General features: G+C 56.3%; 1 protein-coding gene across 3 annotated transcripts in view; it reads right to left on the bottom strand.

The window, feature by feature from the left end:
- Positions 1-26,152, bottom strand: part of Dok7 (docking protein 7) — a 31,830-nt gene extending 5,678 nt beyond the window's left edge. The window contains exons 1-7 of one of the 3 annotated variants that reach the window (XM_021210955.2): positions 25,930-26,045; positions 25,781-25,826; positions 18,330-18,560; positions 16,587-16,787; positions 7,536-7,655; positions 4,692-4,811; positions 2,085-2,809 (exon numbers count right to left, since the gene is read on the bottom strand). In XM_021210955.2, coding sequence (XP_021066614.1) covers positions 2,085-2,809; positions 4,692-4,811; positions 7,536-7,655; positions 16,587-16,787; positions 18,330-18,560; positions 25,781-25,826; positions 25,930-25,983 — 1,497 coding nt within the window. In that variant the 5' untranslated portion in view covers positions 25,984-26,045. Of the gene's footprint in view, positions 1-898; positions 2,810-4,691; positions 4,812-7,535; positions 7,656-16,586; positions 16,788-18,329; positions 18,561-25,780; positions 25,827-25,929 lie in introns of those variants that run through there. The other 2 variants (XM_029545482.1, XM_021210957.1) reach the window with 2 other exon arrangements.
- Positions 26,153-26,358: the final 206 nt, after the last annotated feature.

The following is a 26,358-nucleotide window of genomic DNA, read 5'->3' as shown; positions in this document are numbered from 1 at the left end:
GGGCACTTCCCACCTTCTCTGTGTGTCCTGATGCTTCCATTCTTCCTGAAGTGAGGACTTCTTGCCCCCAGGCCAATCCCTGCCCCACCGAGGTTCAAGGCCCAGGTCAGCTTTCCTTAGGTAGCAGGTAGACATCCAAGCTGTAACAGCATGGATTCGACCTTATCAGAACCGCCCACTTGGGTGCCCCTCTTCCTGCTGCAGGAAGGACCTTTGGAAGTACAGACAGCTAAGTATAGAGAACACAGGGCTCGGGCCAGAGCAGTGCCTGCCCCTCTGGCTGGCCAACCCTCTGGCTCCCTGGACCCGGGATATGCAATCTCAGACCTTTTGCAGGAAAACTACTTGGCTCCCTCTAGTGAACACATGTCAGCTGGATGCTTGTACAGGGATCCCACCAGACCCTCAGGCCAGCCCATGAGGTGAGCCAATTACCCATCGACCGAGGAGGAAACTGAGGCTCCCAGAGGTACGGTGACTTGCAGGGCCACCCAGTCAGTGGGTAGTGAATGTGGCCAAGCCCCAAACAGAAGCTTGGGAGAACCAGGCTCCCAACTTCCAGCAGGGCTGCCAGCAAAAAATGGAAACAGGCAGGCAGGAAGGGGCTGCAGGCAGGAAGGGGCTGCTCTCTGGAGCACTCTCTGCACAGGGAAAATGAAATGGGTTAGGGGCTGGGTGAGTCTGAGCTCAGAAGAGTCCCGCAAGGGAAGAGAAAACACTGTATGGCTATATGCCCCTCCCCCTCCACACCACACCATGTCTCTGGCCCAGGGGCTATCCAAAGCCACTGGTCCTCTTTCCCACATCCACAATGACCTCAGGCTAAGGGCCAGGCCCCTGGAGTTCCCTCAGTGTCAGGCCTGGTGGGGAGATGGGCCAAATGGAACAAGGCAAGGCAGTAAGAAAAGATAACTTTATTTCCAGTCTGAGAACGTATTACAAACAGATTTTAAAAACCGCAATAGAGCAACATGGTTGGCCGCAGTGCAGGTACAGGCCGAGGCATTTACAGGTGAGTTGGCCTGCCAGATCGGAACTGTAGGTGCCAATGGAGGGATGCAGAAAGGGTGGGCACAGCCACACCAACCCCCTGACACAGGGAAGCGGAGCACCTCTGCTCTGTGCAAGGGAGCACACAACCCGGGGTGGGTGGACACCCGAGCACAGAGCCAGGGTGACCTGTGGGCAGGGCCAGAGCCCTCCTCCTCATTTCTTCCACATGGTCCTGCCACCAGCTTCCTGGTCCCAGCAAGGAGGCACACAGGGGAGCACAACTGCAAGGTTCTGCAAGAGAACCTCCAGCCAACTGATCTCAGGACACTGGGCACACTCAGCCTCTGGGGGATGGGGGTGGGGTGATGCACACTCCCGTCAGGCAGCCCTCTTCTCAGAGCCCTCCAGGGGCCCAGGAGCAGACTGATCTGTGTGTGTGTGTGGGTGGGGGTGGGTGTCAATGTCACAGACCCCGCAAGTTGTGGAGCCTCCTGAGCGTCAGTTTCCTCCCCGTGGGATGGGACACTGATCCCACCTGTGGGTGCCGCGGGGCGCCGTGTAAAGCAGATCGCATAGAGACTGTGCCCGACCGATGGGATACACACACAGACCCGCTGGCGCACAGACTAGGGGATCTAGAGGAGCTGAGCCGTGGTAGATTTGATTTTGGATAGGAGGTCAGAAATGGCCAGTGACAGAGGGGAAGAGGGCAGTGGTCCAGGCCAAGCCTAGTCACTGAGAACTGACCCCAGCTACGGAGATCTTCTGCCCCCAGCAGTGCAATCAACATGTTGCCGGAGCCCATGGCACGCAGCCTTCTGCCTGATCCAGGCCATGCGTGAGAAGATCCTGGAAAAGCAGGATCAGGGGCTCTCCTGACCTCAGCCTGACCTGCCTCCAGCACTGGCAGCCACCTGGGAAGGACAGCCCTGTGTTTGTCACCCTGCCCCTGAGGCCCTTGCTACAGGTCTGGTGGCTTCTCAAAACAGCACAGAGCATCTCCTCTGCAAAGAGGCTAGGGCCCCTCCTCCCCTGTCTGGAAGGGCGGATCCAGTAGTTGCCAGCCTGTTATCTCAGGGAGGGGGCTTTACCTTGAGTCCGCCACAGATTGAACATGACAAAAAGAAAGCTGGAGGTGGTCCTGCATGGGGGCTGCCTGCTTCCCAGGACTCGCCAGGGGATGGACCGGGCAGCACAGCATCACTGCCTGGGCTGTCCGTTGCCTGTCCCCGTCGGCGAGCTCCCAGCCAACTGGAGGGACACCCCGTGGGCGCCTGACCACCCAAGTCTGTGGCCGAACCGTGGTCAGAGCTGCCCTGAGAAGCTGGGCTTGGGTCTCTGGGGGCCTGGCGCAGGCTTCGAGGTGTGTCATAGTGGTGTCGCAGTGACGTGGGCACCTGGTACTCGGCCGCCCCAGGTGGGCAGGCACACAGTCTGGGCTCAGGTGCGCTGGCTCCGGGCGGCAGGCTGAGCAGAGAACCGAATTCCTCGCCGGCCCGCCACACGTCCAGGTTGCTGCCGGCATAGGAGGAGAAGCTGCCGGAGTAGGAGGAGTGGCTGCCTGTGGCGATGCCACTGTCAGAGGAGCTCTGGCGGCCAACCTCCTGTAACTGCCGAGGCCGCAGCGGCTTAAGGGGTGGCCTCGAGGCTCCCAGCATGGCTTCTCCTGGGCCCTGGGCAGCCACCAGCCCTGGTCCTTCTTGTGATGTGCCGGCTGAGGACGAGGACTGCTCCGGCCATGCAGTGAGCCGGCTGCTGGCGCTGATGTCTGAGTGGCTGGCCTCAGAAGAGGAACTGGATAGACTTCGGTCATCCCCTGAGACAAAGCAGAAACTGAGGCTGCTGTGGCGGTCCAAGCAGGTGAGGAGCGGTCTCTAGTTAGCATGCTGTGGCAGTCCACCTCTCCCTGGCCCCTATGCCTGGAAGGAAGCTGGAACAGCAGGCCTGAGTCCGAGGGACAGCCCCTTCCTCATCCAGCCCCTGCCACTTTCAATGGCAGCCAGCAACTTCCTTGGTCCCAGTCTGAGCCTCTCTACCTGGACTCCACCCTCTCTCCTCTACAGCCGGTTGGAGGCAGGTACCTCCTTACAGCCTTACTTGCTATGGATCTGTGACCCAGTTCCTGAGTTACCCCTCCCCTCCTAGCCTAACCATTGTGATTACCGTCCTGGCTACCTTCTAGCCCAGCCAAGGCCTGGGGCAGCCCACCCTCCTTCACCATCCCAGTAAGCTCACACACCAGCCTGCCCCATCCAGCCTGTCCTTCCCTCTGCCTCCGCTCGTCATGGGGACAAGAACATGCCTGGGACCAGATCCTGTCCACCGCCCTCCCATCCTGCCAGGGCTGCCTTGCCTCACCCCGTGTGCATGGAAAACTACATGCCACCATTGCTTTTCCTCTCAGCTTGCCTGGCCTAGCTTACAGGTCTTCCTGAGCCAGACGCCAGCTGCAAACCTTCCAAGGAGATAGGAAAGCTTACTACAGGCTGGGAACCCCTACTTCTAGAGGGAGGGGTTGAGAAGGGAGAGGGCCATGGTCCCACTGTGCATCCCTGGGAATGGGGACAGGCACCAGACAATACTTCTCTGGCCTAGGAAAACCTGGTCTAGCCCATCTGCCAAGCCAGCCCCTATCCCTCAGCCACAGCTGCTCCTGGCTAGGCTTCTATCCATGTTCCCACTGACAGTAGCTGGAGAAGGGCCCCTGCTCCTGGGAAGCCAGCTTTGTTGACCCCTGAGCAGTTTGTCAGAAAAATAGTAAAACTAAATTGCAGAAAGCTTGGGGCTTGCCTAGGCCACATGGCTAGTTTATGAATGAATGAAGGGAGAATAAGTGAATGAATAGGAGAGAGAAGAAAGAATGAGTAGGGACAGAGTTAATGAGTGGCTAAGTGGATGGGTGATAAAATGAATGAATGATCAGGAGGAATGATAGATAGATGGATGAATGTATGCATGCATGGTGGATGGATGGATGGTTGGATGGATGGATGGATAATGGATGCATGGATGGATGCATAGATGTGTGGATGGATGGATGGATAATGAATGCATGGATGGATGCATAGATGTGTGAATGGATGGGTGGAAACATGGATGCATAGATGAGTGGATGGATGATGGATGCATGGATACATGGATGAGTGTATGGTTGCATGATGGATAGATGCATGGATGTGTGGATGAGTGTATGGATGCATGAATGCATAGATGTGTGGATGTGTGGATGGATGGATACATGGATGCATAGAAATATGGATGTGTGGATGGATGCATGCATGCATGCATAGACTAGTGGATGGAAGGATGGATGGATGGATGGATGGGTGATGGATGCATAGATGAGTGGATGGATGGATGATGGATGCATGGATACATGGATGAGTGGATGGATACATGATGGATAGATGCATGGATGTGTGGATCTGTGGATGGATGCATGCATGCATAGATGAGTGGATGGATGGATGGATGGATGGATGGATAGATGCATGAATGAATGGATGATGAATGAAGAATGAGTGAATAAGAGGGAAAAGCCATGACCGAGATGGATGACGGCTACCTGCACAGGTCAGAAGGGTCATGAGTGTGGACTAAGGGGACCCCAACAGTCCATGCAGACAGATGTGGAGTGGGGAGGACAGTACTTAGAGAGAGGTCCCTACAGCCCAGACGAGACCAACCACTGCCTCTACCTCCACTGCCTGGCCGGCCAGAGTGTGAAAGCAGGCTGAGCCTCTTCTCTAGCTGCAGGGCTTCCAGTGCTTCCTGGGCAACACGCTCTTCTGAGGCTGAGGGTCCCCCAGAACTCGGGTCTGTGCAGAGAAAAGGTAACAATCACCCCTGCACCATACCCTGCACACCACCCCTGCACGCCACCCCTGCACCATACCCTGCACGTCCATCACCCCTGCACACCACCCCTGCCTCACCCCTGCATTCCACCTCTGCACCACCAGGACACCTGGTGAATACAGAACCTTCTGAGCCAAGGCATCCTGAGCTGGTCCCTAGCAGGCCCAGCCCTGGCTGTGCCTTCTCCCAGCAGCTAGGCATCAAATACAGGATACCTAAACCAGCCACTCTGCCCCCCCCCCCCCCGCAGATGACAAGCCCAGGCCTCTGAGTCTTCCTGGTCCATGTTCTTGTTCCTGTGGACATGCCCTTGAACTTCCCAGCCTGAGTCTCTGTCCCTGCCGTGGGTTCCCTATCTGTTCAGCCTAGGACCCTGTCCCTGTGACAACTCCCACTAAGACAACCAGATCGATCGCTCTTCTCCACCCTCAGCAGGGTGAGCCTCTCCTCACTGGTAATGGTACCTTCTCAGTCCCACAGCCCCCCTGATCCTGGAGAGGTTTGCTTGGCCCTGGCTCAACACACCACTCCTCAAGGGCCCCACTTTGGTCTCAATGAAATGCTTCCATATTTCTGTCACTGCCTGCAACTACCTGGCCCCTCACCATCTGCCATCCATGCGCCATGCCGTACCACCATAAGTGACAGCAAGAAGATTGTCCCCCCCCCCATCCTCACCATGCACCCCGTGTCTCTGCTGGAGTGCTCATGCAAGGTCCTCCCCGCCCACATCCACACTGCCTATCCCTTGACAATGCCAACATCTGGCTGAGAGGCAGCCAGGCTGCATGCAGTAGGACCTGTCCCTCTGGCCCTGTGTATGTTCCCTGTACAGCTACTGCCATGTAGAAAACCTACCCTGTAGGGAGGCCCCTGCCACCCTCTTCTAGCTCACAATAGCCTCCCTCCTTCCTTCAGAAATACCTTGGAGCACAAGTGGCCCCAGAGAGCCCAGAGGAAGGCTTCTATGATTGGCACCTGCTGCCATGGGCTTCCTGAGCTCTGAATGGCAAGCCTCCTGCCGTAGTCCCTCCCCCTTCCTTCGGTTAGAAAGGGCCACTGAAACAGAATGCTGTCCTCATGTGAAAGACTGCCTTGGTGGGTCGGATCATGGAGAGTCCGCACAATTACACCCCAGCAAACCTCAAGAATGGGGCGCTGCTCCAAAGTGTGCATCCTAGGAGCCTCTCCCAGCTGTGGGACTTGAATGTCACACCATCCCCAGAGCCCCTGTCCTCTCACAAGCCCTCCCTACATGGGGCCCACCAACCCTGTAGGTCTCCGCAATTGCCGTAGCTCAACGCTGACTATAATCCATACAGTTAGCGTGCCAGGGTGACCCAAGGCCCCATATATCGAGGCAGGACATCTAGGTACAATTCCCGCAGACCCAGGCCCTGGAAGAGGCAGCTTTTGAGCCGGCCCAGCAGATCTGACCGGGGCAGCTGTGGAGCAGGTCTGGAATGCACCGACAGTCACCAATGGCCCTATCTGGGCACAGCCCACCCCCTACCTGTATTGGAGTACAATTCACTTCCAAGATGAGCCATCTATGTCTCCCTCTGCCCAGTGCTGCATCCAATACTCCCTTCACCCAGAACCATTTATAAAACAAGCAGGAGAGTGGGTACCCCGAAAATCCAGGTCCTGCTCCCAAGAGCTTCAACAGTGGCTCACACACATCCCAGGATGAGTTGTGGAGTGAATATGCTCCAAGGAACCTCTAAAATGTGTGCCTTTGAGAGAAAAGCACAGTCCCCGACACTCTGGTGGCCCCCTAGCATAGCCCCTTCACGGTTCATCTGCAGCTGCAATGTGAAATGCTACCAGCAGGGGGCGAGGTCACATTGCCTAGACTCCTGGACAAGAGGAGAGTTCTGACCACAGGGAAGGCCTCGGGCTTTTGAGCAGGCATCTCCCTGGTTGCTCTAGGAGTGGGCAGATATGGAGGGCCTGGTGCCCATGGACCTGTCTCAGTATTTGAAACTGTATCCCTTTCCCTGGCAGGATGACCATGTAAGGACACAGCAGATGGGAGCTTTGGCCATCAATGCGTCGCCACATCTGGACACTATCCTTATTGAGAACCCCCAAATCAGGGCCCGCCAGAATCTGGAAAGACCATTCTGCTCTGGGTCCCTCAGTGCCAGGGCCATGAGCCCTTTATTTCTAGCAGAATACCTAGCTAAGATGCTCTTGGCCACTGCGGGGACTAGGGGCATGTTCAGGGGCACCCACACCAAATACACCTTGAAACCCCACACATACCAGATAACCTCCCATGTAACAGAGTAGCTCCTAAACCAAATGCCAACCTCTGACACCCTGGACCTGACCCCTAGCTGCTCACATGCCAGTGATCTAGGACCAGGCTCTCTCTGCTCCATCTCCAGGGGCTTGGGCTTCTTAATGCCCAGCCCCTGCAGCTGTGGCTCACTTGGCTCAACTAGAAGGTCGCAGGCTCTAGTGTCCCCGTGGTCCATGTCCACGGAGGAAGGGCAACTACAGGAGACCACCTGCCAGCAGACGTCCTTAGGAATCCCACTGAGTGCTAAGGACTACAGTGGACTCTCGGATTCGTAGTCGTGAATAGGAAAGGGCGGGCTACCTCACTAGGCTGACAAAGAAGGTTACCCGTTTCTGGACCAGCAAGTGTGCCTTCCCTGCCACATTCCCACACATACCTGGGAGAACTGGCCGAAGCCCAAACGGGCCTTTGGTCGGGGAGATGCCTCGGACAATGCAGTCAAACAGGAAGCTCATCTGCTCTCCCTCGGCTGACGACAAGAAGAAGACTCCAGCCCCTGCAGAGGAAGGACAGAGAGGCATGGGGGTCAGCCGACTCCAGCAGGGGTTGGAGACACAACCAGAGTAGGCCTGGGGATCTGGGATGGGTGCATGAAACCTGTGAAATCCCCAGCCTAAATCCAAGTGACCTAATACAACTTCATGTAGCCACACACCCAGAGGCCCAGAGGCCCGGAGCCCTTGTATCTCCCTGCTGCCAAGCGAGCCCACCAGTGCTTCCATGGAACCAGCCTTGGGCCCCAGGCCCATGCCATCCGAGCCTGCCTAGAACTGGCCCAAAGCAGCAATCTTCTCCGCCTGCAACAGTTTGTGCCCAGGGTGAGGAGCTGGGTGCTGTCTCTCTAGCAATGCCTAGAGACTGGCAGAAAAACTTGTGCCAAAATGCCAGCTGGGTGTTCCTCCCAGACAGCACTGCATGGCCCAAGCACAGTGGTCCTGCACCTCATGAGGGCATCCTGTCCTGACTTACCAAGACCGCTCTCCTAAAAGGATGTTGACCAACCCACTGCCTGCACCTCCTGTGGTGAGCCACATGGGGCTTCCTGGGGTTCTTCCCCCAGCAGGTGCTGATGACAAGGGAGGCACTTCTGGGAGTTCTCCTTGCATCTCCTGCTCCTCGGTCTGTCACCTCGGTATGGTCACCACTGACTCTGACCCTCAGGACTGTGCCACGGCGCCTGTGGATGTCTGTCCCGTTGTGGCACAGTGTGGGTGCCCACACCACTAATGATCAGCTGTTGTTCTGAGTACTGTGTCTGAGGGCACACACTGAGCGGCTTCTCCCCTTTCTGGAGGTCAAAGGGTAAAGATGAACCCCTGAGGTACCACACATGTCCCAGGGCTGACTCTGCCCCACCTGTCCACCCAGCAGAAGGAAGGAATGGCACATAATCAGCCCAGGATCACTTGGGCAGAGGGACCGCATAGGTGCTCAGAGCCTCTGTTCCCAGAGAAGCCCAGAGCAATGAGTCAGCAGGGAGGACACCCCCAGGCCATCTGCCATCAGGCACCGGGCCGGCCCTCCTGCTGGGCCGTGCCTCCACCCAGGGTGAATGAAGCCTGTCCCTGGCTGAGTGAATGAGAGCCCAGCCAGGCTGACTGCCCCCACCTGCTGAGCCAAGGCCACGGGGCTGGACACTCCACTCTGTGTGTCACCACACAAGAATCTTTCTCTGCTCCGGGCTTCTGCCGTTGCCCAAAGAAAGGCAGGCAGGGTCCACGCAGGAGGCTCCTCAGGCACAGAAAGCAGGGACAGCTCTGTGTGGCTGGGGAAGGGCTGGGAAGTCCGGGTCACACTCCATCTTTGCCGAACATGAGGCTGTGGATGCCGGGGGGGGGGGGGAGGCTCAGCTAGTCCCAAGACACACAGGCCTCTGTGCCCCCGTGTGGCTACCCTGGTGACAGCATCTGAGGCTACTAAAGCTTTGTGATATCTTAAATCATTCTTGTTTTAGAGATAAGCAGATGGAATCCACAGCAGGCTGACTCAAGTCTAGGGCAGAGGCCACTGGGACACTGCCCACCCAGCACAACAGAACTGGTTCTACACCAGGGACCGAGAGAAAAGGCGAGAGACACGGAGCACAAGTGGACAGCTACCCTGATGCCCACCCAGGAGGCCACCTCCAGAGCTCACTGACTCAGAAAGGCCCTGGTGGATCTGGTGGGTGGGCTAAGCCAAGATCTGTGCTGGGCCTTGGCTAAGTGAAGTATGCTGGCCATCATCTGCGGGCCGGTTCACACAAAGCATCCCGTGCTTGCTCCTGTCCTCCATCTACCACCCCACCCACCTCAGGGCTCAGTCAGTCTGGCCCCAGTTCTCATGGAAGGCCAATCCTCTAATCCTGAGCTTACAGGCAGCTGGCAGAAGCCGCAGGACAATCAGTCCCCCGACTATAAAAAACCACATTACCGAAGGGAGTGGAGCCGGCCCTGCATTCCACCACGGCCATATCTATGGCGTATCAGGCTCCCCCCCTCCAGTCCCCGGGAGATGCAACCAGGCAGATAAGGCCCAGGAACGTAGCAGCTACCACCCTGGGCCCCACTCCATCTACAGTCCTGCAGGATATACCTCTTCCATGGCCCATCAACCTGGGCCTTCAGAATCTAGGAATAAGGCCTCCCCAGGATACGTTTCCATCTCCTACCCTGTCCCCTCTGTCCTCCCAAGGTTCTCAGAGTCACCAAGGACTCCCCAAGCATGCCTGTCCCACCTGGCATGCCTCCACATGGGAGATGTCCATCCATATTCCTTAGCACGTGCCAACGACCTTTAAAACAGCGTCACGGCGCTTCTCAACCTCCCTAATACTGAGATCCTTTAAGGCAGAGTCTCATGTGGCAGTGACCCCCAGCCATAAAATTATTTGTTACTACTTCATAGCTGTAGTTTTGCTACTGTCATTACTTGTAAATACTTGTGTTTTCCAAAGGTCTTGGGTAACGCCCCCCCCCAAAAGGACTGAGACCCACAGGTTGAGAAACACTGCGATGTCGCCTTTTGTTAGTTCCAAGCTCTGACCTTTAACCCCCTCGCAAGAAGTCAGATGTCTACCCTGAGGTACTCTCACCTCCGCCACAGCCCTTCTGATGCTTACTCTGCCTTACATCCCTTTAGCTGTCTGCTGCACTAGACCCCAGACCAAGCACCGTGTGACAGTGGCCCCAGAGACCTCCCAGGACCGGATGCCAGGTCCCTTAGGTAAAAATAAAAAGATACCTACAAGGGTCTTCTCTTTGCTGCTTGCTAGCTTGTATGTTCCAAGGAAGGGTGAAGCCCAGGTCCCCTGTCCACACGACTGCCCGCCCACGAGACTAGGTCCCCTTTCCTCAGCATCCTCTGGTCAGCCTGGGCCTCCTCGGAATAGGATATAGTGGCAGAGGTGACACTCTGCTCTTCCAATTCTGAGATGAAGTCACTGAGGGAGCCTGGAGCCACTCCCTTGTGCCCTCTTGGGACTGCCCACCATGCAGAAAAGCCCAACTGTGCTCCTGGAAAAGGAACTATGACCTCCACACCAACCACAGGACATGCCATCAGCCTGGCTTTCACTGTTCCAGTGACCCAGTCTCTGTCTTGTGGGACAGAGATGAGCTACCTCAGAACTCTGACCTAGAACTACAAGCAGCAGAACAGATAGATGCTGCAGTCAGGGTGTTTACTACAGCGCAACGGTTAACACAAGTACCCAAAGATGGGGTGCCAGACGCTCCTAGGATCTACTGGCTTTTGCTCTAGCACAGTGTGTCCTCGAAATCACCATGACAATGACCTCTAGATATACACACACTTCCAAATGTCTCAGGCTTGGCCCAGCAAGGACCAGCACTTCCTGAGTGGAGTACAGAGACATTAGCCAAAGACCTTGTCAGCTTGTCACTGGACACCCTAAAGAGCATCTTTATCGACCTGTGGCACCCATTCTGCAGGCCCAGATGAAGCCACTTCTTCCCTCTGCCTGTTTCTGCTCTCCAGTACCTGCTTTGGGCCTCTTCCACACAGCCTACACCAGTACGGGCCTCCTCATAGGCCCTGACTTTTTTGCTTTTTGAAGACCAAGCTAAGTTAAGGTTCTGGTCCTTGGGAAGAGAGTGAGCAGCCAGGCTCAGGTTAGGCGTGGGGGTCCCTTCCAGACCCCAGGAAGAGGGACCCCCAAGCCCAACTTCAGGCACACTGCAGATGCACAGACCACCTCAGGAGGGAGTGGCATGTTGAGAGGTGACACTTTCTTTCCTGTACAGACGAGGAAGCCAAGGCATTGGGCTCTATCACAGCATTCCGAAAAACTTCAGTCAGTCACACACAGTATCACTGACATCCCCAAATGGTGAGGTTTCAGTCTAGGAATCTGATTTCTCTTATGTAGCAGCCTGAGCTGAGACACGAAGACACCATGTACCCCGGGAGGTCACACGGCCTGTCTCAGAGGTCAGAGGGCACGGTGCCTTTCCTCTCTCTTCTGTCCCGAACAAACAGATCGCAGCAAATCAGCCCCCGAGGACACAGATGGTAGCTGTTGACAGCTGGCAGTGTCTGAATTACCCAGCAGCTGGTTCTGCTCCCAGCTCAGTGCCCACTCTGCCCAAGAAAGCCTTTTGTTCCTCAAGAGGAAGGAGGGCTGGCACGTGCCGGATGGAGGCCTGGGGTAAGCAGCCAGCCCCACCCTGCCTCGGGGACAGCTGCACAGACAAACAGCAATACACGAACTGGGTCACTTCTACCACTGTCCCCACCTGGCCGCAGGCAGCCATGGCAGCCCATGACTCCATTTCCTCTTCTTCAAAACAGAGCCAGGGTGAAAGCCCCAGGCGACGAGGCCCCAAAAACTAGGGCTTGAGCGCACTTAGACGTATCCCTCTCCGTGTCCAGTACGGCAGCTCTCGGGAATCCTCCTGTGGCCAGCCTGGGCCTTGTGTGACAACAGGTTCCACACTGACAGGGCCTGGACTCACTCTGTACACAGATGTCACTATCTGACTACAAAAGTGGGGGGAGTTCACTCTAATCCCGGCCCGCAGAACCCCGAAAGCCAGCAGAGATGGGATCACGGGCCTGGAGGATCGTGGCAGTCAGGGGCCTGACTCAGTACCAGCTGCTGACTGCAGGATCTTCTCTGGAGGTCACAGAGAAGTCCCACAAATGGTCACATCCCTTGAATGTCATTCCACGACTACTGAGTCGAAGGCCTTTGTACCGCATGTCCCCTGTCTGGGATGCCCGCGTCACTATCCCTGCGGCCCATGAACAAGGCTTGAGAAAAGCACTGAAGTAGATCCACAGAGCCAGGAGTCCTTGTCCTGCCCCAGTCTTGCTGTCCTACCTCAGCAAGGGTCCTGCCTCTCCCACAGTCAACTTCTATCCAGATAGCACTCCTGAAAACCACTGGTCACCCCGCTCAGCTATTACACGGCTAAGCCTCCCTGCCCTTGTCTGGAGCAAAACCAGAACCTGGTAGGCTCTCGGCTCTTCTGGGCCTTCCTTTCCTGGTCTCCCAGCTCCTGGGCTGCTTTTCTGCATGTGGCCCCAGCACTTCTCTTCCCCAACAGGCCCCTGACCCCCAACTAAACTAGCAAGCTTCGGTAAGTGAAAAGCAACCTTGGGACGGGGTCATCTCTATACTGTCTGGGGAGCAGGCCCTGTCCCCATGGCTCTGGAGGGGGCAGGGCAGGCCAGGGTCTGTCCTTGGGGAAGGAAGAGGTTAATTCTGTATACTCGAGATCTTCCAAGGCCCACTAGACAAGGCCAAGCTATGTGCACCGTGACTCAAATGTTATAATCATCATGGTTAAACGTTGGCTCCCAAAAGACCTGTCCACATGTGTATATATATATATGGAAGGGTCTTTGCAGATGGGCTGGGTTAGATTGTAGGCGCAACATTCTCCTGGCTGACCTTGGTGGCCCTACAGCCAGTGACAGTCCTCATCACAGACAGGAGACACCAGCTGGGACTCCAGGAGTACAGGTAATGAGGAAATCAGAAATAATCCTAGGGGGAGGCCATACGGACCCTCTCATTGAGGACTGTTGGCCCCAAACTGCGAAGGAGCTGATTTCTGTCGCCTTACTAACCCAGCCACCTGCTGCTCTCTGAGCCACGGTGGGCTGCAGCTCCTCTCCTATGTCTGCCCAGGGGTAGGGCAGATGCATGGGCTCCAGTCACATCTTGTGCCCTGTGTTGTGTCAGGGAGTCGCTGCTTGGCTGCAGCAGTTTCTATGACCACCTGGAGCAGGGCCAAGTGTGTCCCTATTAAAGAACAGAGCCTCGGGGTACTGTCATGGACAGGGGTGGGCTTGCCTAGTCAGTCTCTCCATACTGGCCTGCCCAGAGAGAGCGAGGCATCACTCCCAGAGCCCTGTGGCTACTCATCCAATCAGGCCACGCTGAGCCTGGCTATGCTATACAGGAGCTAAGCCTCCACCTCTTACATCTCGCACCTTCCTCGCACCCCGCCTTGGTCAAGTGTACACTCCTTATAGGAAGATGAAGGGTGGGTAGGTTGCAGGAGTCCCAGTCACCTGTTGTAGGAATTCCACTACTCAAGGTCTGGACCCCTACACAACAGGGGCTCACACACACACACACACACACAGCACCTAACCATGGTCACCACAGCCTTTTCCAGCAGCCAGTGACCTGTAGGCCACTGAAGGATTTGGGCCAAGTAGGATTTGAGCTGGAGAGAGAGAGAATTGCCAGCAGCGCCAGTGCCAGGGCTATGAAGCAGGACCCAGACTAGCCGGCTCCAGGCACAGTGATTCCAGGCAGCCTCCTGCAGTGGACAAGCTAATTCAGGACCTTGCTCAGGAGCCCCGAGGAAAACACAACAGCCCAGGTCAGGAGCTTGGTCTCTCAGCAGAGCTAACAGGCAATGCCCAGGATGGTGACAAGCAGAACAGAGCCCACTGGCACCAAGAGACCAAGCTGTGAACTCAGAGGCCGCAGAAGAGAAATGTGCGCCAGGCCCTAATACACTGGCATCCAGACAAAGCGAACAGGCCTCCATGGAAGTGGGTCCTCTGGCCCAGCCCACCCCGGAGGCCTGCCTGGCTTGGAGAGAATGCTGGCCAGCACCGCCCACAGACCTTGAAGCAAGGATTCTGCCCTGCTCCATCAGAGTGATATGGGGAACTCCCAAATCAAGAGGCTCCCAGGATGGAGAAGCCACTGTGACTGACCAGTCTGAGGTTCCCAACTATCAAATGACAGAGGGGACTAACTGGCCATCCCACCACCACAACCACAGGCCGTCCTGAAATCGTTTTGCTCTTGAGACCTACCAAGGAAGAAGGCTGAGCACCATGAGAAGTGGCTGTGCTTGCCCCAGCGCTGTGATGTCACGCTGCGTGATGTTACCTTGCCTCATCTCCCCGTGCGTTCCTTTACTAAGCATCTCTGTAGATCACATCTCATCTCCTCAAAGGTCCCTATGGGACTGCTTCCCACTCAGAGTCCCACTGTGTGCTCCCAGTATCCAGCAGGGACGGAGGCATGGTACCCTCTCCCACTCAGCCCTTTGCAGAACATGAGGTCCAGGCAGCCAGTGACCAGCACAACACATATCTATGCCATCTAAGGAGAGGGGGACATCACTCCAGGAGCCCTGTGGATACACACCCAACCAGGCCACGCTGAGTCTGGATATGCTATGCAGGAGTTAAGCCTAACTTCTTACATCTCATACTCCAGCACAGGTCAGGGGTATATCCCTGACAAGGGGACGATAGGTGAGCAGGTTGCAAGAGTCTATGCTGACTGACCTAGGAATTCTACTACTTAAAGTCTGGGCCTCAAGCCGGGCGTGGTGGCGGGCGCCTTTAATCCCAGCACTCGGGAGGCAGAGGCAGGAGGATTTCTGAGTTCGAGGCCAGCCTGGTCTGCAAAGTGAGTTCCAGGACACAGCCAGGGCTATACAGAGAAACCCTGTCTTGAAAAAACCAAAAAAAAAAAAAAGAAGAAGAAAGAAAGAAAGAAAGAAAGAAAGAAAGAAAGAAAGAAAGAAAGAAAGAAAGAAAGAAAGAAAGAAAGAAAGAAAGAAAATAGTCTGGGCCTCTAGACAACAGGGGCTCCCTGGCCTTGATACAGCAACTACCCATAGTCACCTCAGCCCTATGCCGGGTTGCCAGGAGGATGGGCACCTTAGACATCAGCACACTGCATAGTGGAGCTGGCCTCTCAAGAGAGGAAAGGGGCTCTGTCCCTTCAGTGACTGCAGGTCTGAACTCCACAACCATGCACGCAGCCCCTTAGAGAGCAGCATGGGGGGAGGGGTCACTGAAACACCTCATCCTGGTATGAAAGACCTCGCTGTCCTCCAATACCACCGCCCACCAAGCTCCCATCCTGGCAACCAGACACCAGCCCATCATGGCTGTCACACGGCAACCTCCGCACTCACCTCACCCTGGTCACTATGAGTGGAGCCCTTGCATGGCATGATCCTGGGGACTCAGGGTAGGACCTTTACACCATCCAGGGGCAGACCCACCCTTCCCACAGATGGCCACCTCACTGTTGACATCCAGGCAGCCCTGGGCAGCCCAGCAGTCAAGGAAGCTGGTATGGCGGCTGGAGAGATGGCTCAGCGGTTAAGAGCACTGATTGCTCTTCCAGAGGTCCTGAGTTCAATTCCCAGCAACCACATGGTGGCTCACAACCATCTGTAATGGCATCCAATGCCTTCATCTGGTGTGTCTGAGACAGCTACAGTGCACTCATATACATAAATTAAATAAATAAATTTTTAAAAAGAAAGAGAGAGAGAGAGAGGTAAGGAGGGAGGGAGGGAGGGAAGGAGGGAGGGAGGAAGGGAGGGAGGGAGGAAGGCAGGCAGTATGTCTATAGCAGTGGCTCTCAACCCGAGGGTCTCGACCCTGTTGGGGGTTGAATGACCCTTTCACAGGGGTCACACACCAGATAGCCTGCCTATCAGATATTTACATTGTGATTTACAACAGTAGCAAAATTATGGTTATGAAGGAGCAACAAAATTAATTTTATGGTTGGGGTCACCACAACACAAGGAACTGTACTAAAGGGTCACAGCATTGGAAGACTGAGAAGCGCTGGGCTAGAGAGCTTTTGGATCAACGAATGTACTTCTCTGTGACATCCACGGGACCCCACTCAGGGTCCCTTTTAGGTAATTTTTTTTTCATTTAACTTGAACAGAAGGGACTCCGACACTGATCCCATACACAAGCCACACAGTGACACAGCGCTGCTCTCTGGAGTTTCCCAGGATCCCTCAAGCTCCCTCCCATCCCCAGAAACAGCCAGCGTTCAGGTTCAGCACCCAGCTTAAGCAACTGCAGCCCTGTTGCTTGGGGAAACAGCCCACAGCCTCTGTCAGGTCCCCAAGCCAATATGCGTAGGCCCATCAGCTCAAGTGTCCCCAGTGTCCCCCACGCACAGTGTACTTACAGTACCCACACCTGGTCCCGCCTTCGAAGATGAATCCATTCGGCACAGCCCCGTAACGCCGGAGGTCTGACAGCTTCCACTGCCCCGTGACGGTTGGAGGGATGTCCCTGGCCAGGACCAGGATGTCATTGCAGAGGTGCAGAGTGGCTGGACCACTCTCCAGTTTGGTGCCAGGAGCTACCGTCACATGGAACCTGTGCACTGAGGACCAGACAGTGAGAAAAGGGTATTACCAGGGCGTGGCTGCGGTGGAAGGAGATGGTCAAGCAAGTAGCCGTGTTCCCACGGGAGCACATGGGGGGATGGGGCAAAGCAACATTCCTCCCACGGCCACTCAACCACGAATGAACGAAGTGCTAAGACACCAGAGGGCCCCACTTATATCCCATCTATATTCCAGAATCTTCCCTAGTCAGAAACAAGCAAGTTCCCTGAGGGGACCGCCCTCTGCCCAACACTGAGAACACTCCATGTGGACCCTCCCCATCAAGACAGCCAATGTGCTCCCATTTCAGAGATGGGAAAACAAAGTTCAGGAGTGGAGTATGTTTCATCCTGTGTCTAGACTAGGGGGCAATGGTTGGCAGGTCTGCCTGAGACCAGCATGGCTTGGAGGCAGCTAGATGCTGCCATGGGCCTGTCTCCTGTCAGTTCAGCCCTTTGCCTGGAAAGCCCTTAAGGAGCACAACGAGGAGTTTGGTCCCTTCCTCCTCCTCCTCTCCTAGAGCACCCCACTTCATAAGTCCTTCTCTGTGAGCCAATAGCAGCCTCTGCCTGCAGTACTCACATGCCAGTCCCCTTTGTCCTTTTCCAAGCTGTGACCTTGGGTTTGTCCTTGGCAAGCCCACCCTTGGGTCTACAGGGATGGCCACCCAATTCTCTCTCAACATCTATAGAGAGACCTGGGAAGCCCCTGTCCTGCCTGAATGGGGCAGGAGGTGCAGCCAAGCTAAGAACCACCACCAGAGAACTCCCCAGAAAAATGAGGGCTTCTAGCAAACACTGCCTGCCCTGCACAGTCACTGCACTGTCCACACCACACCCCTAGGCTAAAGGTCCACCAGGCTCCGTGTCCTTGGATGGATGAAAGCTAAGCCGCCACCTCAGCTGCCTAAATCTCAGCTTGCATGGGTGATGGATTTTATCTGTTCATTTATCATCATCATCATCACCACCACCACCACCATCATCATCATCACCACCACCATCACCACCATTACCATCACCATCATCATCTCTGTGGGGGGGGGGAGAGAAGGAGAGGGAGAGGGAAGGGAGAGGTGGGGTGGGGTGTGGAAGTGCCTATACACACATGCCACAGTGTGGGGAGAATTTTCTGGAGTTGGTTGTTTCCTTCTACCTTGAGCCCCTGCAGGTCGAGCCCCGTGGCCCCCATGGGCCCCATGGATCCTTCTGCATGTGCTCTGGGGTGATACAGAACAGGTGCCACACAAAGGGTGGGGTTAGAGAGTGCCCTTCCTTAAATGACTTGGGGACAACTTGGGTAGCTAAGGGTTCCAGTTTTAACAGGCTCATTTTAGGGACTTCAATGGGCCACGGCACTGAGTTCATTCCTAGCCTCTGGCCTGAGTACCCATAAGGGCCTGCCTGGCTTTTTGACTCTGAGACACCGCCCATTTGTATCATTTCTACAAGATTCCCTGCGGTCTCATTCATCTCTGCAGCCCACACAGGTGACAGACCCTGGGTCCTCACCTCGAACCCCACACCAGTGGCACTCACCCTCGCCCAGGGCGTAGCGGATACGGGTATCCCAAGCACACATGGCTTCATGGCTATCGAAGCCCAGCATGACAGCTTGAGACAGGCAGATGATGGCCAGAGTGTGGGCCAGGCCCTCATAGGGCAGGGCAGGCTCCAGGCCACAGATGTCCTCCAGGGTGAGGCTGCTACGCTCCCGAAGGCCCTTGGAGCGTTCACACTTGTCCTTGTAGACCAGCATCAGCAGGCAGTCTGTTCAGATGGGCAAGAGGTCATCAGAGGGCTGCCTGTCTTGTTCATGGCCCATTCCCTTACCACCGTTCCTAGAAGGACTCAGCACGGCTGGACAGAGACTGCAGTTCAAGGCTGACACTGAACAGATGACTTACCCACCCCACAGGACAAGAGCAAGCCCTGCCTACTCCTGCTCTGGGTGGGTGGAGCTTACCGGGTATCATCCCCCAGGACCCTGGGCCTACCCTGAGCCCCGTGCTTCTGGCCCATTTTTTTGCCTGGTTTGTGTAGGGTGGTGATCGAGTCTAATCTGGCTGCAGCGGAGAGGACTGAGTCTCCACTCCCAGGCCCTTCAGAGAAAAGGTATCTTGGAATTCTACCCCAAGTGCATTTCTCATCTGCCACAGCACCGCACCCCAGAGGTGCAGCTCCCCATGAGATAATCTTCCTGAGGAAGCTGGGTAGGCTAGTGCAAGCCATGCTCACACTTCTCTGCCCTCCACAGTCACCACCAGCCTTAGTCAGAAGGTTCCCCAGGAGTCAGGCCGTCACCCCAGCAGCACCTGAACCTCAGGGCCTACCTATGGAGGATGGTGTAGGCTCATGCACCCAAAGCAAACACCTAAACACTTCTCATGCCAGGGAACCCCAAATAGCCCGTGGCGCTAAATGAATGGATGTGCTGGGCTTCACCAAGGGGAGACTGGAGAAAACACCACAAAGAGCTCAGAGCCAAGCCAGACATTCCTGCGAACAGCCTCGGCAAATCTCCAGAACGACCCAAACCCCAGCCATGATTCCCAAGGCCTCTGCGGTTTTCCCTCCTCCCCTAACCGGAGGCGGAGAGCAGGGATCATGGAGGGCCCCCCCCCCCAAAAAAAAAAAAAAAAAAAAAACCAAAGACTTCCCCGCAAGCTTTCCATGAGGGCCAGAGCTTTGGGGGCCACAAACGCTCTTCCTCTGAGGCCCAACTGGGTGGGCAAGCAGTCAGGCAGCACGTTCACCAGTAAGCCCAGCTGCGGGCCATGCACAAAACCAAGGGGGGAGGTGAGGGCAGGAGGGCCAGGAGCTGGGGTCCAGCCTCGGCTACATTGCAAGTAGCTACAGGCTATGTAAGACCTTATCTCCCAAAGCAGCTAGGCTCTCTGATTCCTGTTGGTGGAGCAAACTCGAGCCCTCAGTCGCTGCTCTGGCACCTCGCCCGCCTGCCTGCCCGCCCGCCTGCCCGCCCGCCCGCCCGCCTGCCTGCCTTGCTCCTCAGCCTCATGGTGATGGACTCCTACCCCTCTGGTATAGTAAGCCCCAAATAGACCCTTCCTTGTACAAAAACAAACAGTGGGGGGTGGTCTCCGCTTCCTGTTTGGGAGCCTGTTCATTGTTATCACCATCAGCCAGGGGGTGGGGGGAGCACCAGGAATCCGCCGGCCACCGCCTCGGGGATTCTGGCTCAGTTTCTCTCAGACACTGGCGGGAAGGGTCTGAATGACAGATCCACTGGCACAAAGCAAGAAACTGGGCCCCAAAGCAAGTAAACAACAAGGTAACAAAAACCAGAATGTGTCCCTCGGAAGTACTCCCAAACATGTCAGCCGAGGTCCCCACAGACACACTTGGGGGCTCCACGAAGGAAATCATAGGAACCACGGGGGTGAGCATAGCCAAGGCCCTAAGATCAGTCAGGTCCCGGTGTCAGGATGGCAGGGACAGAGGACACCCCTCCCTCCGGTGGTCAGCTCCAGTGCCCTCCTCTGTAACACAGGCCCTGAGAACTGCATGTGGGAAGGTGTCAGATCCCATATGTGGTGCGCACTTACCATGTGCTCACACATTCCCACACCCCTTTCAGCTGTAGCCAACATGGCTGTCTGCCATGAGGTGTGGCCGGGAGGTACCGATGACTGAGCCCACTGGGGCCAAATAGCCCTGGCTCCTTTTACCTCGCAAGTCCCTGGCAGGCAGGACTCCACAGTCCCAGGTCCTTCCTCCCCTGAGAACCCACCACGACAGTTGTAGCACCTGAGCCAATGTCCTGCTTCTGTGGCTGCCTGTTGACACTGACATGGCTGCCCACCCAACAGACACACTGGCCACCCGGTCCAGTCCATACACATGTCTGTCCTTCAGCCCTCAGCATTGCTATCCTGGAGAACTGCCCAGCCTCCTCCCATGCTCACCGGCAGGCCACCCTCAGCTCCCCCACCGTCCCCTTCCCATCCCATCCTACCTCTGCGAGTCCAGCCTCCCTCAGCACGGCCATCAGGATCAGTATCTGCCCACTCGTCTAGTTCCTTCAGCTCTAATGGTGGCCCAACCTCAACCTGTGCTAGCATAGCAGAGTCTAATACTCAGGAACACCCTGCTGCTTCAGGGACACCAGATTGTCACCCCTTCATTCAGAAAGATAATAGACTCAATGACAGGAAAAGAATGGTGTCAATAAACTTTTCCTTAGAACACCAAACAGTAAATAGCTTAGCATTGCAGGGACAGCAGTTTCTATCACAACCACTCCACTCAGAAGCCCACAGTGCAGAATGGGAAGGCTGTGTGGTTTCTGGAGACACCTCAGATGCAGGCAGTGGACTCTGTTTGGTCCATGTCTACCCTAGGGTAGAGTTTGCTCACTTCTGGTGTTTGATTGGTTTGAAGAGCCACAGGAAAGACCTCCCTGATAAGGCCTGATGCTACCACTCAATCTATGTGATCTCTGGGGACACAAAACTGTGCCTCAGGATTGAGAGTCAGTGACCCCTTCTTGCATCTACAGGAGATGAATAGTGGCCACTTTCAGCCTCAGGGACCTGTAAAGGTGACATCTGGGGAAAGACTTAAACTGCAGATTGGGAGACAAGCCCCTCGGTTATCCCGGGGACGCTGACACATCCTCAGATGAGACACGAGATCATAAGACCGGGTATGCGAAAGGCCCCGTGGACACAGGCAGGGGTGGAGCCACAGGGCCACGGGTCACGGATAGTTAGAGACACTGGGTGAGAAGAGGCAGTGAGACCGTGGGCGAGCCCTGGCTGGCCTCACACCTCTGCCCTAGACCCGCAAAGCGACGAGCTCTGCTGCTGGAAGGCAGTTTGTCGTGCTCAGGTTTCAGTGAGCAGCCACAGGAAGCTAGCACAGGTCTCATAACAGTGTCTTCTTTTTCAAGAAAACCAGGGCAGGGTGGCATTTAGCGCGGCAGGAGGGGCTCCGGAACTGGCTACAGAAGCCACCGCCACCGCTAGGGTCTTCAATCTCTGGCATGTGGCTCTGTGGGCCTGGGGCATAGAGGCAACTGGATGGATAGTGGAAGGGGCTCTCTTGAGACATCAACTGCTCCAAATGCCCCACCCTTATCCTGCCAACTCCAATTCTGTCAGCCCATCTCATCTCCTAGGGACCTGGACCAATGGGCGGAGACACAGGGACATACAAGCCAACATACAAGCCAACAGCTAACTTTTGACATAGTATTATGTGATGAACAAGGATGGAGGCAACCTGATGGTGGGAGTGGGGGTAGGGGCATAACCTCTGGGGATAAGCAAAATAATGACCCCTCAGGGGCCAAGCTTAGTAGCCCCACAGCAAACAGTCAGAACGAAAGCCCAGAGGGCTCTATGAACACCCGAAGGACCAGGAGAACAAGAGAACCAAGTCACAGGGACATGAGCCAGGAAGGCTTGATGCCCAGAAGTTCGTTCTAAGAGTACTGAGTACGGAAGGCTGGCCCAGCCTTGGCTACTAGATAGAGAGCAGACACCCAGGGGCAGAACGGCTTCAGACACTCCTGTCCTGCCCCATTAAGGAATACCGTGGGTCTGCTGGGCTGGACAGGGACACAGGAAGGAACAGTCTCCAAGCCGATATCTGAACCTGCCCCAGTGCTTCAGGCAGGGGCCACAGGAATGTCTGTAGGTTGGCAGGGGCCAGTGAAGGCGAAGATGGCTCCTGGGACGGGGGCAGGATGAGGGTCCTGGGGAGGACTTTCAGGGATGCAGCTGAGACTAGGGTCTTCCCTAGATGGATGGAGCTATGAAGCCCATTGGACATGGAACGGCCATGTGGGCAGGCAGCTGGAAGGCATCTAAAGATGTAAAAATAACCATGGAGCTGTCATGAGCTCACTGAGGCCTTTTAGCCAGGGCCCAGGGCCACACAGAGGGCAGGAGAGACAGGCAGAGCTGGGTGGAGGGACGAAGTGCAAGGAAGACGGAGTGAGCAGAGGGGGACAGGGACGCGGAGTTGGGAGGAGGTAGAAGGGAACCATAGCAGCTGTGGGGCAGGTCTAACCCTAGAGGTCACGGTGACCTTGAGGCACTAACTTCCCTCAGAAGTGCTGTGGATAAAAGCAAGCAGCAACCTGAGATCACCCTGAGCCTGGGGACCCATGGGGACAAGATGGAGGGTGAGGCCCCAGGCTCAAAGTTTATCTTAGGAAAGACACCACGTTTACTGCTCCAAACAGGTGAGGGAGACACATAGACATGGGTGTGCCCAAGAGTGTGCAGTTGGGGCTCAGAGCTGAGGCCCAGGTAGGACAAGGCTCACCTCTGTCCTCTTCCTGGCAGATGTGGGAATAGCCAGGCAAGGACCAACCTAGAGCGATCCAGCTAAGTACAAAGATACTCAGGGAGATGTGGCTGCCCGGGTCACGTAGCACAGGAGCTGAATCAAGCCTTGACCCAGGTATTCCTGTTCCCTGTGATGTCCCCATGAAGAGAGAGGTCTAGCTGACATCCCGTCCTGTCCTCAGCCTTGGGCTGAGGTGTCACACGCGCCCCCTGGGAAGGAGGCGGAGATCTAGATAACCCAAAGCTAGAGGCGCCAACTCAGGAAGTATTGGGTCATCAATCACGGGGTCTCAGTCTTCCTGAAATACACTTGCCATCATCAGAGCTACCAACTTCAAAGTTAGGGTTTCCTGAGCTCTGGCTGGCATGGGACTCCATCTTCAAGGCTTCTGTCCCCATGTGTGGGCTTGAGACCTCTACAGTCCTCATGAGCAGTGGGTGGGTCATGCACCTCTCTGGGACCGTCATACCATGGCTGCCTAGGGATCCCTAGCCTTCAGGAATGAAGGGCAAAGCCCCAGAGAAAGACAGGGTATAAAACCTGCCTTACCCCTCTGTCTGGACCCTGGCTTCTCTGCCAGGTTCAGAACGTGGGTCCCTCCTAGTGGATTTCCCAAGTCGGATGAAGCCCCTGAAACAGCCCACATGGGAAGCAGCAGATTAGCAGCCTCTGGGAATACTGTCCACTGTCTATAACCAGAGGACGTTCCATGGGCTGTCTGGAGCTCTCCACCAAGAGACCACACCACAAAGAAGACAGGCTAAGAACCAAAGTTCTGGTCTCAGTGAGCCACTGTCCAGGACAAAACCAGAGCACCCCTTTCCTGAAGGTCTGCCCAGAGAGGGGACCCATCTGTCTATCCTTCACCAGGCCCACAGGCCCACTCTGAGATCCCACACTGAGACAAGAAACTTGGTAGGAAGAACTTCCCATCAGCGGGCCCTTTGGGGCTCAATGGCCCAGCAGCTGTGCTGGGGGGGGGGGGGGGGGAGGAGAGGAGAGGAGAGGAGAGGAGAGGAGAGGAGAGAGCTGTCAAAGAACTCTGTTCCTAGTCCCTCTCAACTACCTCCCATGAGCCTCCACAAAGGAGGTCACAATTTTAAAGGCAAGGACCCATTGGTTTCTCAGGACAAGAAAACAGAGCTGATTTCTCCCTTGCACACCAGATCAACAGAGTCCAGACCTCGGGTCCTCAAGGACACAGGTGTCAGCCTCTGTCTAGAGGGAGGGAGAGGGTGGGGTAGGGGAGATCCAGTCTCCAGGGGAATAAGACAGGCAGGTGGGAGGAGAAAGCCGGGGGGGGGGGTTGGTGAAGGCTATGGGTTGTGTAGCTCAGGAAGAGGTCTTGGGACAGCAAGCAGGCTCAAGAGGGACAGGATAGAGAGACAGGCCACACCCACCACTTTTGACTCAGTCACTTCCTACCTACCTCTGACACATCCCAGCTCAACCTCAGAGCCCCATCTGGGGACAGCTTGTAATCCAGGTTCCTTTGCCAGTCCCACCCCTGGGGACCTCTGGCCTGCTGGCTGCATAGAATACAGGAAGCTCTCAGATCCCAACAGAGTCAGTGAGGTGAGCACACTTCAGGATGCTCTCTGGGACAGACCCCTCTGACCCCTCACCAGCCAGGCTGGCACACACGGACCACAGCTGATCAAATTCACTGTGGACTTTACTTCTCTACTGCTTCATCCAGCCCCCAAGCCTGGCCGTGTCCAGGGTCCCTTCCCCTCCCCAGTCTCCAATCACCCTCTCCCGGATATCCTGGAATACCAAGGACAAGGACCCCCAGGCTGTGAGCCACAGAGGGTCTGGGCTTGAAGGACTGAATGAAGATACCGTGGAACCAGGGGCCAGACTGCCAACAAAAGCAACTAGTGAATTGTGCCACCCCTCTTGGGAGCTGACAGACACCAGCATCCTGGAAGTCACTCTGGCTGCCTGCACATGTGTGAATCTGCCACACACACACACACACACACACACACACACACACACACACACACCCAACTTCCCCTACAGACCCCTGGGTGCCTGGGCCAGCTCCAAGGCACCTGTCTCCTGAAACAGCTGCAGTCCCAGGCTGGAGCTACAGAGCTGTCCTGGCTCCTTGCTGGCTCTCCTCATACTGAGGGGAGCAGACCCTGGTACCACTTTCTTTTCTCAGAAGTGTGTCTCCCCCAAACAAAGTCAAGGTCCTGGGACACAGAAACAGGACTCTTCCTACCTGGCAGGCCACCTTTTACCCTACCTGAGGAGATGGGATTGGGGAGAGGTGGTACTGCTTGGGCGGCTTAGGAATTCCTGATACAAACATTTTTACACCTATGTCACCGTGGCACATTATGCCTACTCCTCCATGGGAAGACTGCAGCCCCTCTGGGCTTCTGCTGGTCCAGGAAAGGTGTTGGCCTACACAGGAGCTGGGACCCCCACAACACCACACTCGGGGACCAGTTAGGTCTGTGTTGCGGGTGGCCAGGTCCCAGGGTCTGGGCGCCGGAGCGGCTGCGACTCTCCGGTTACTGCCGCGGGGCTGGGTTTCAGCGGCTCCCCCGCGGCTATTTCGGGCGAGCTGGCACCTCAGCCACGCGTTGCAGGGCCGGCAGGGTCCCGAGGACTCGCTGAGACCCGCCACCCGCCGTCCCGCCCGCGCCCCGGCCGCTCACCTGCCACAGGCGATGGCTTGCGCAGTACCAGCCACCTACTCTTCCACTGCGGAGACAGGACAGCGTGAGAAGCCGCCCGCGCGCGCCCGCCCCGCGCCCCCGCCCCCACCCGAGCGCGCCCCCGCCCCGCGCCCCCGCGGCTCCCCAACCTTCTTGCCGTCCCGCAGCTTGACCTGGCCCTCCACCAGCGCTGCCTCGGTCATCTTCTGTCATGGTTCCCGCCGCCCGCTGCGCCCTCTCCACGCGTCCCGGGCGCCCGAGCCCAGGGTCACTTTCAAAATAGCTCCGGGAGGGCCTTGGGCTGCGCCAGGAGGGCGGGACCGGCGCAGCGGGCGGGGCGCAGCGACACGGGGACCTGGATGCGGGGGAGACTGGGCGGGGCACCCCGGGCCTCAGTCTTTAAGACCCTAGTAAAGTGCAAGCCAGTAGGTGGCAGTGGCCTTGGACAGCCTCTGCACTCTGCTGCCTGCCAGCCCGCGCTGCTCCTACCAGGTCTCAGAACCACTGCTTAAGACCACCTGGAGCAGCCTCTGGAGAAGGAAACTCAGCCTGGGAGGAGAAACAGGGGCAGTTTCCCA

This window comes from Mus pahari, chromosome 13 (genome assembly GCF_900095145.1).
Source record: "Mus pahari chromosome 13, PAHARI_EIJ_v1.1, whole genome shotgun sequence".
In the NCBI taxonomy this organism is placed as follows: Eukaryota; Metazoa; Chordata; class Mammalia; order Rodentia; family Muridae; genus Mus; species Mus pahari.
The sequence above is the reverse complement of the archived record's forward strand: the minus strand, read 5'-3'. Positions and strand labels throughout refer to the sequence as shown.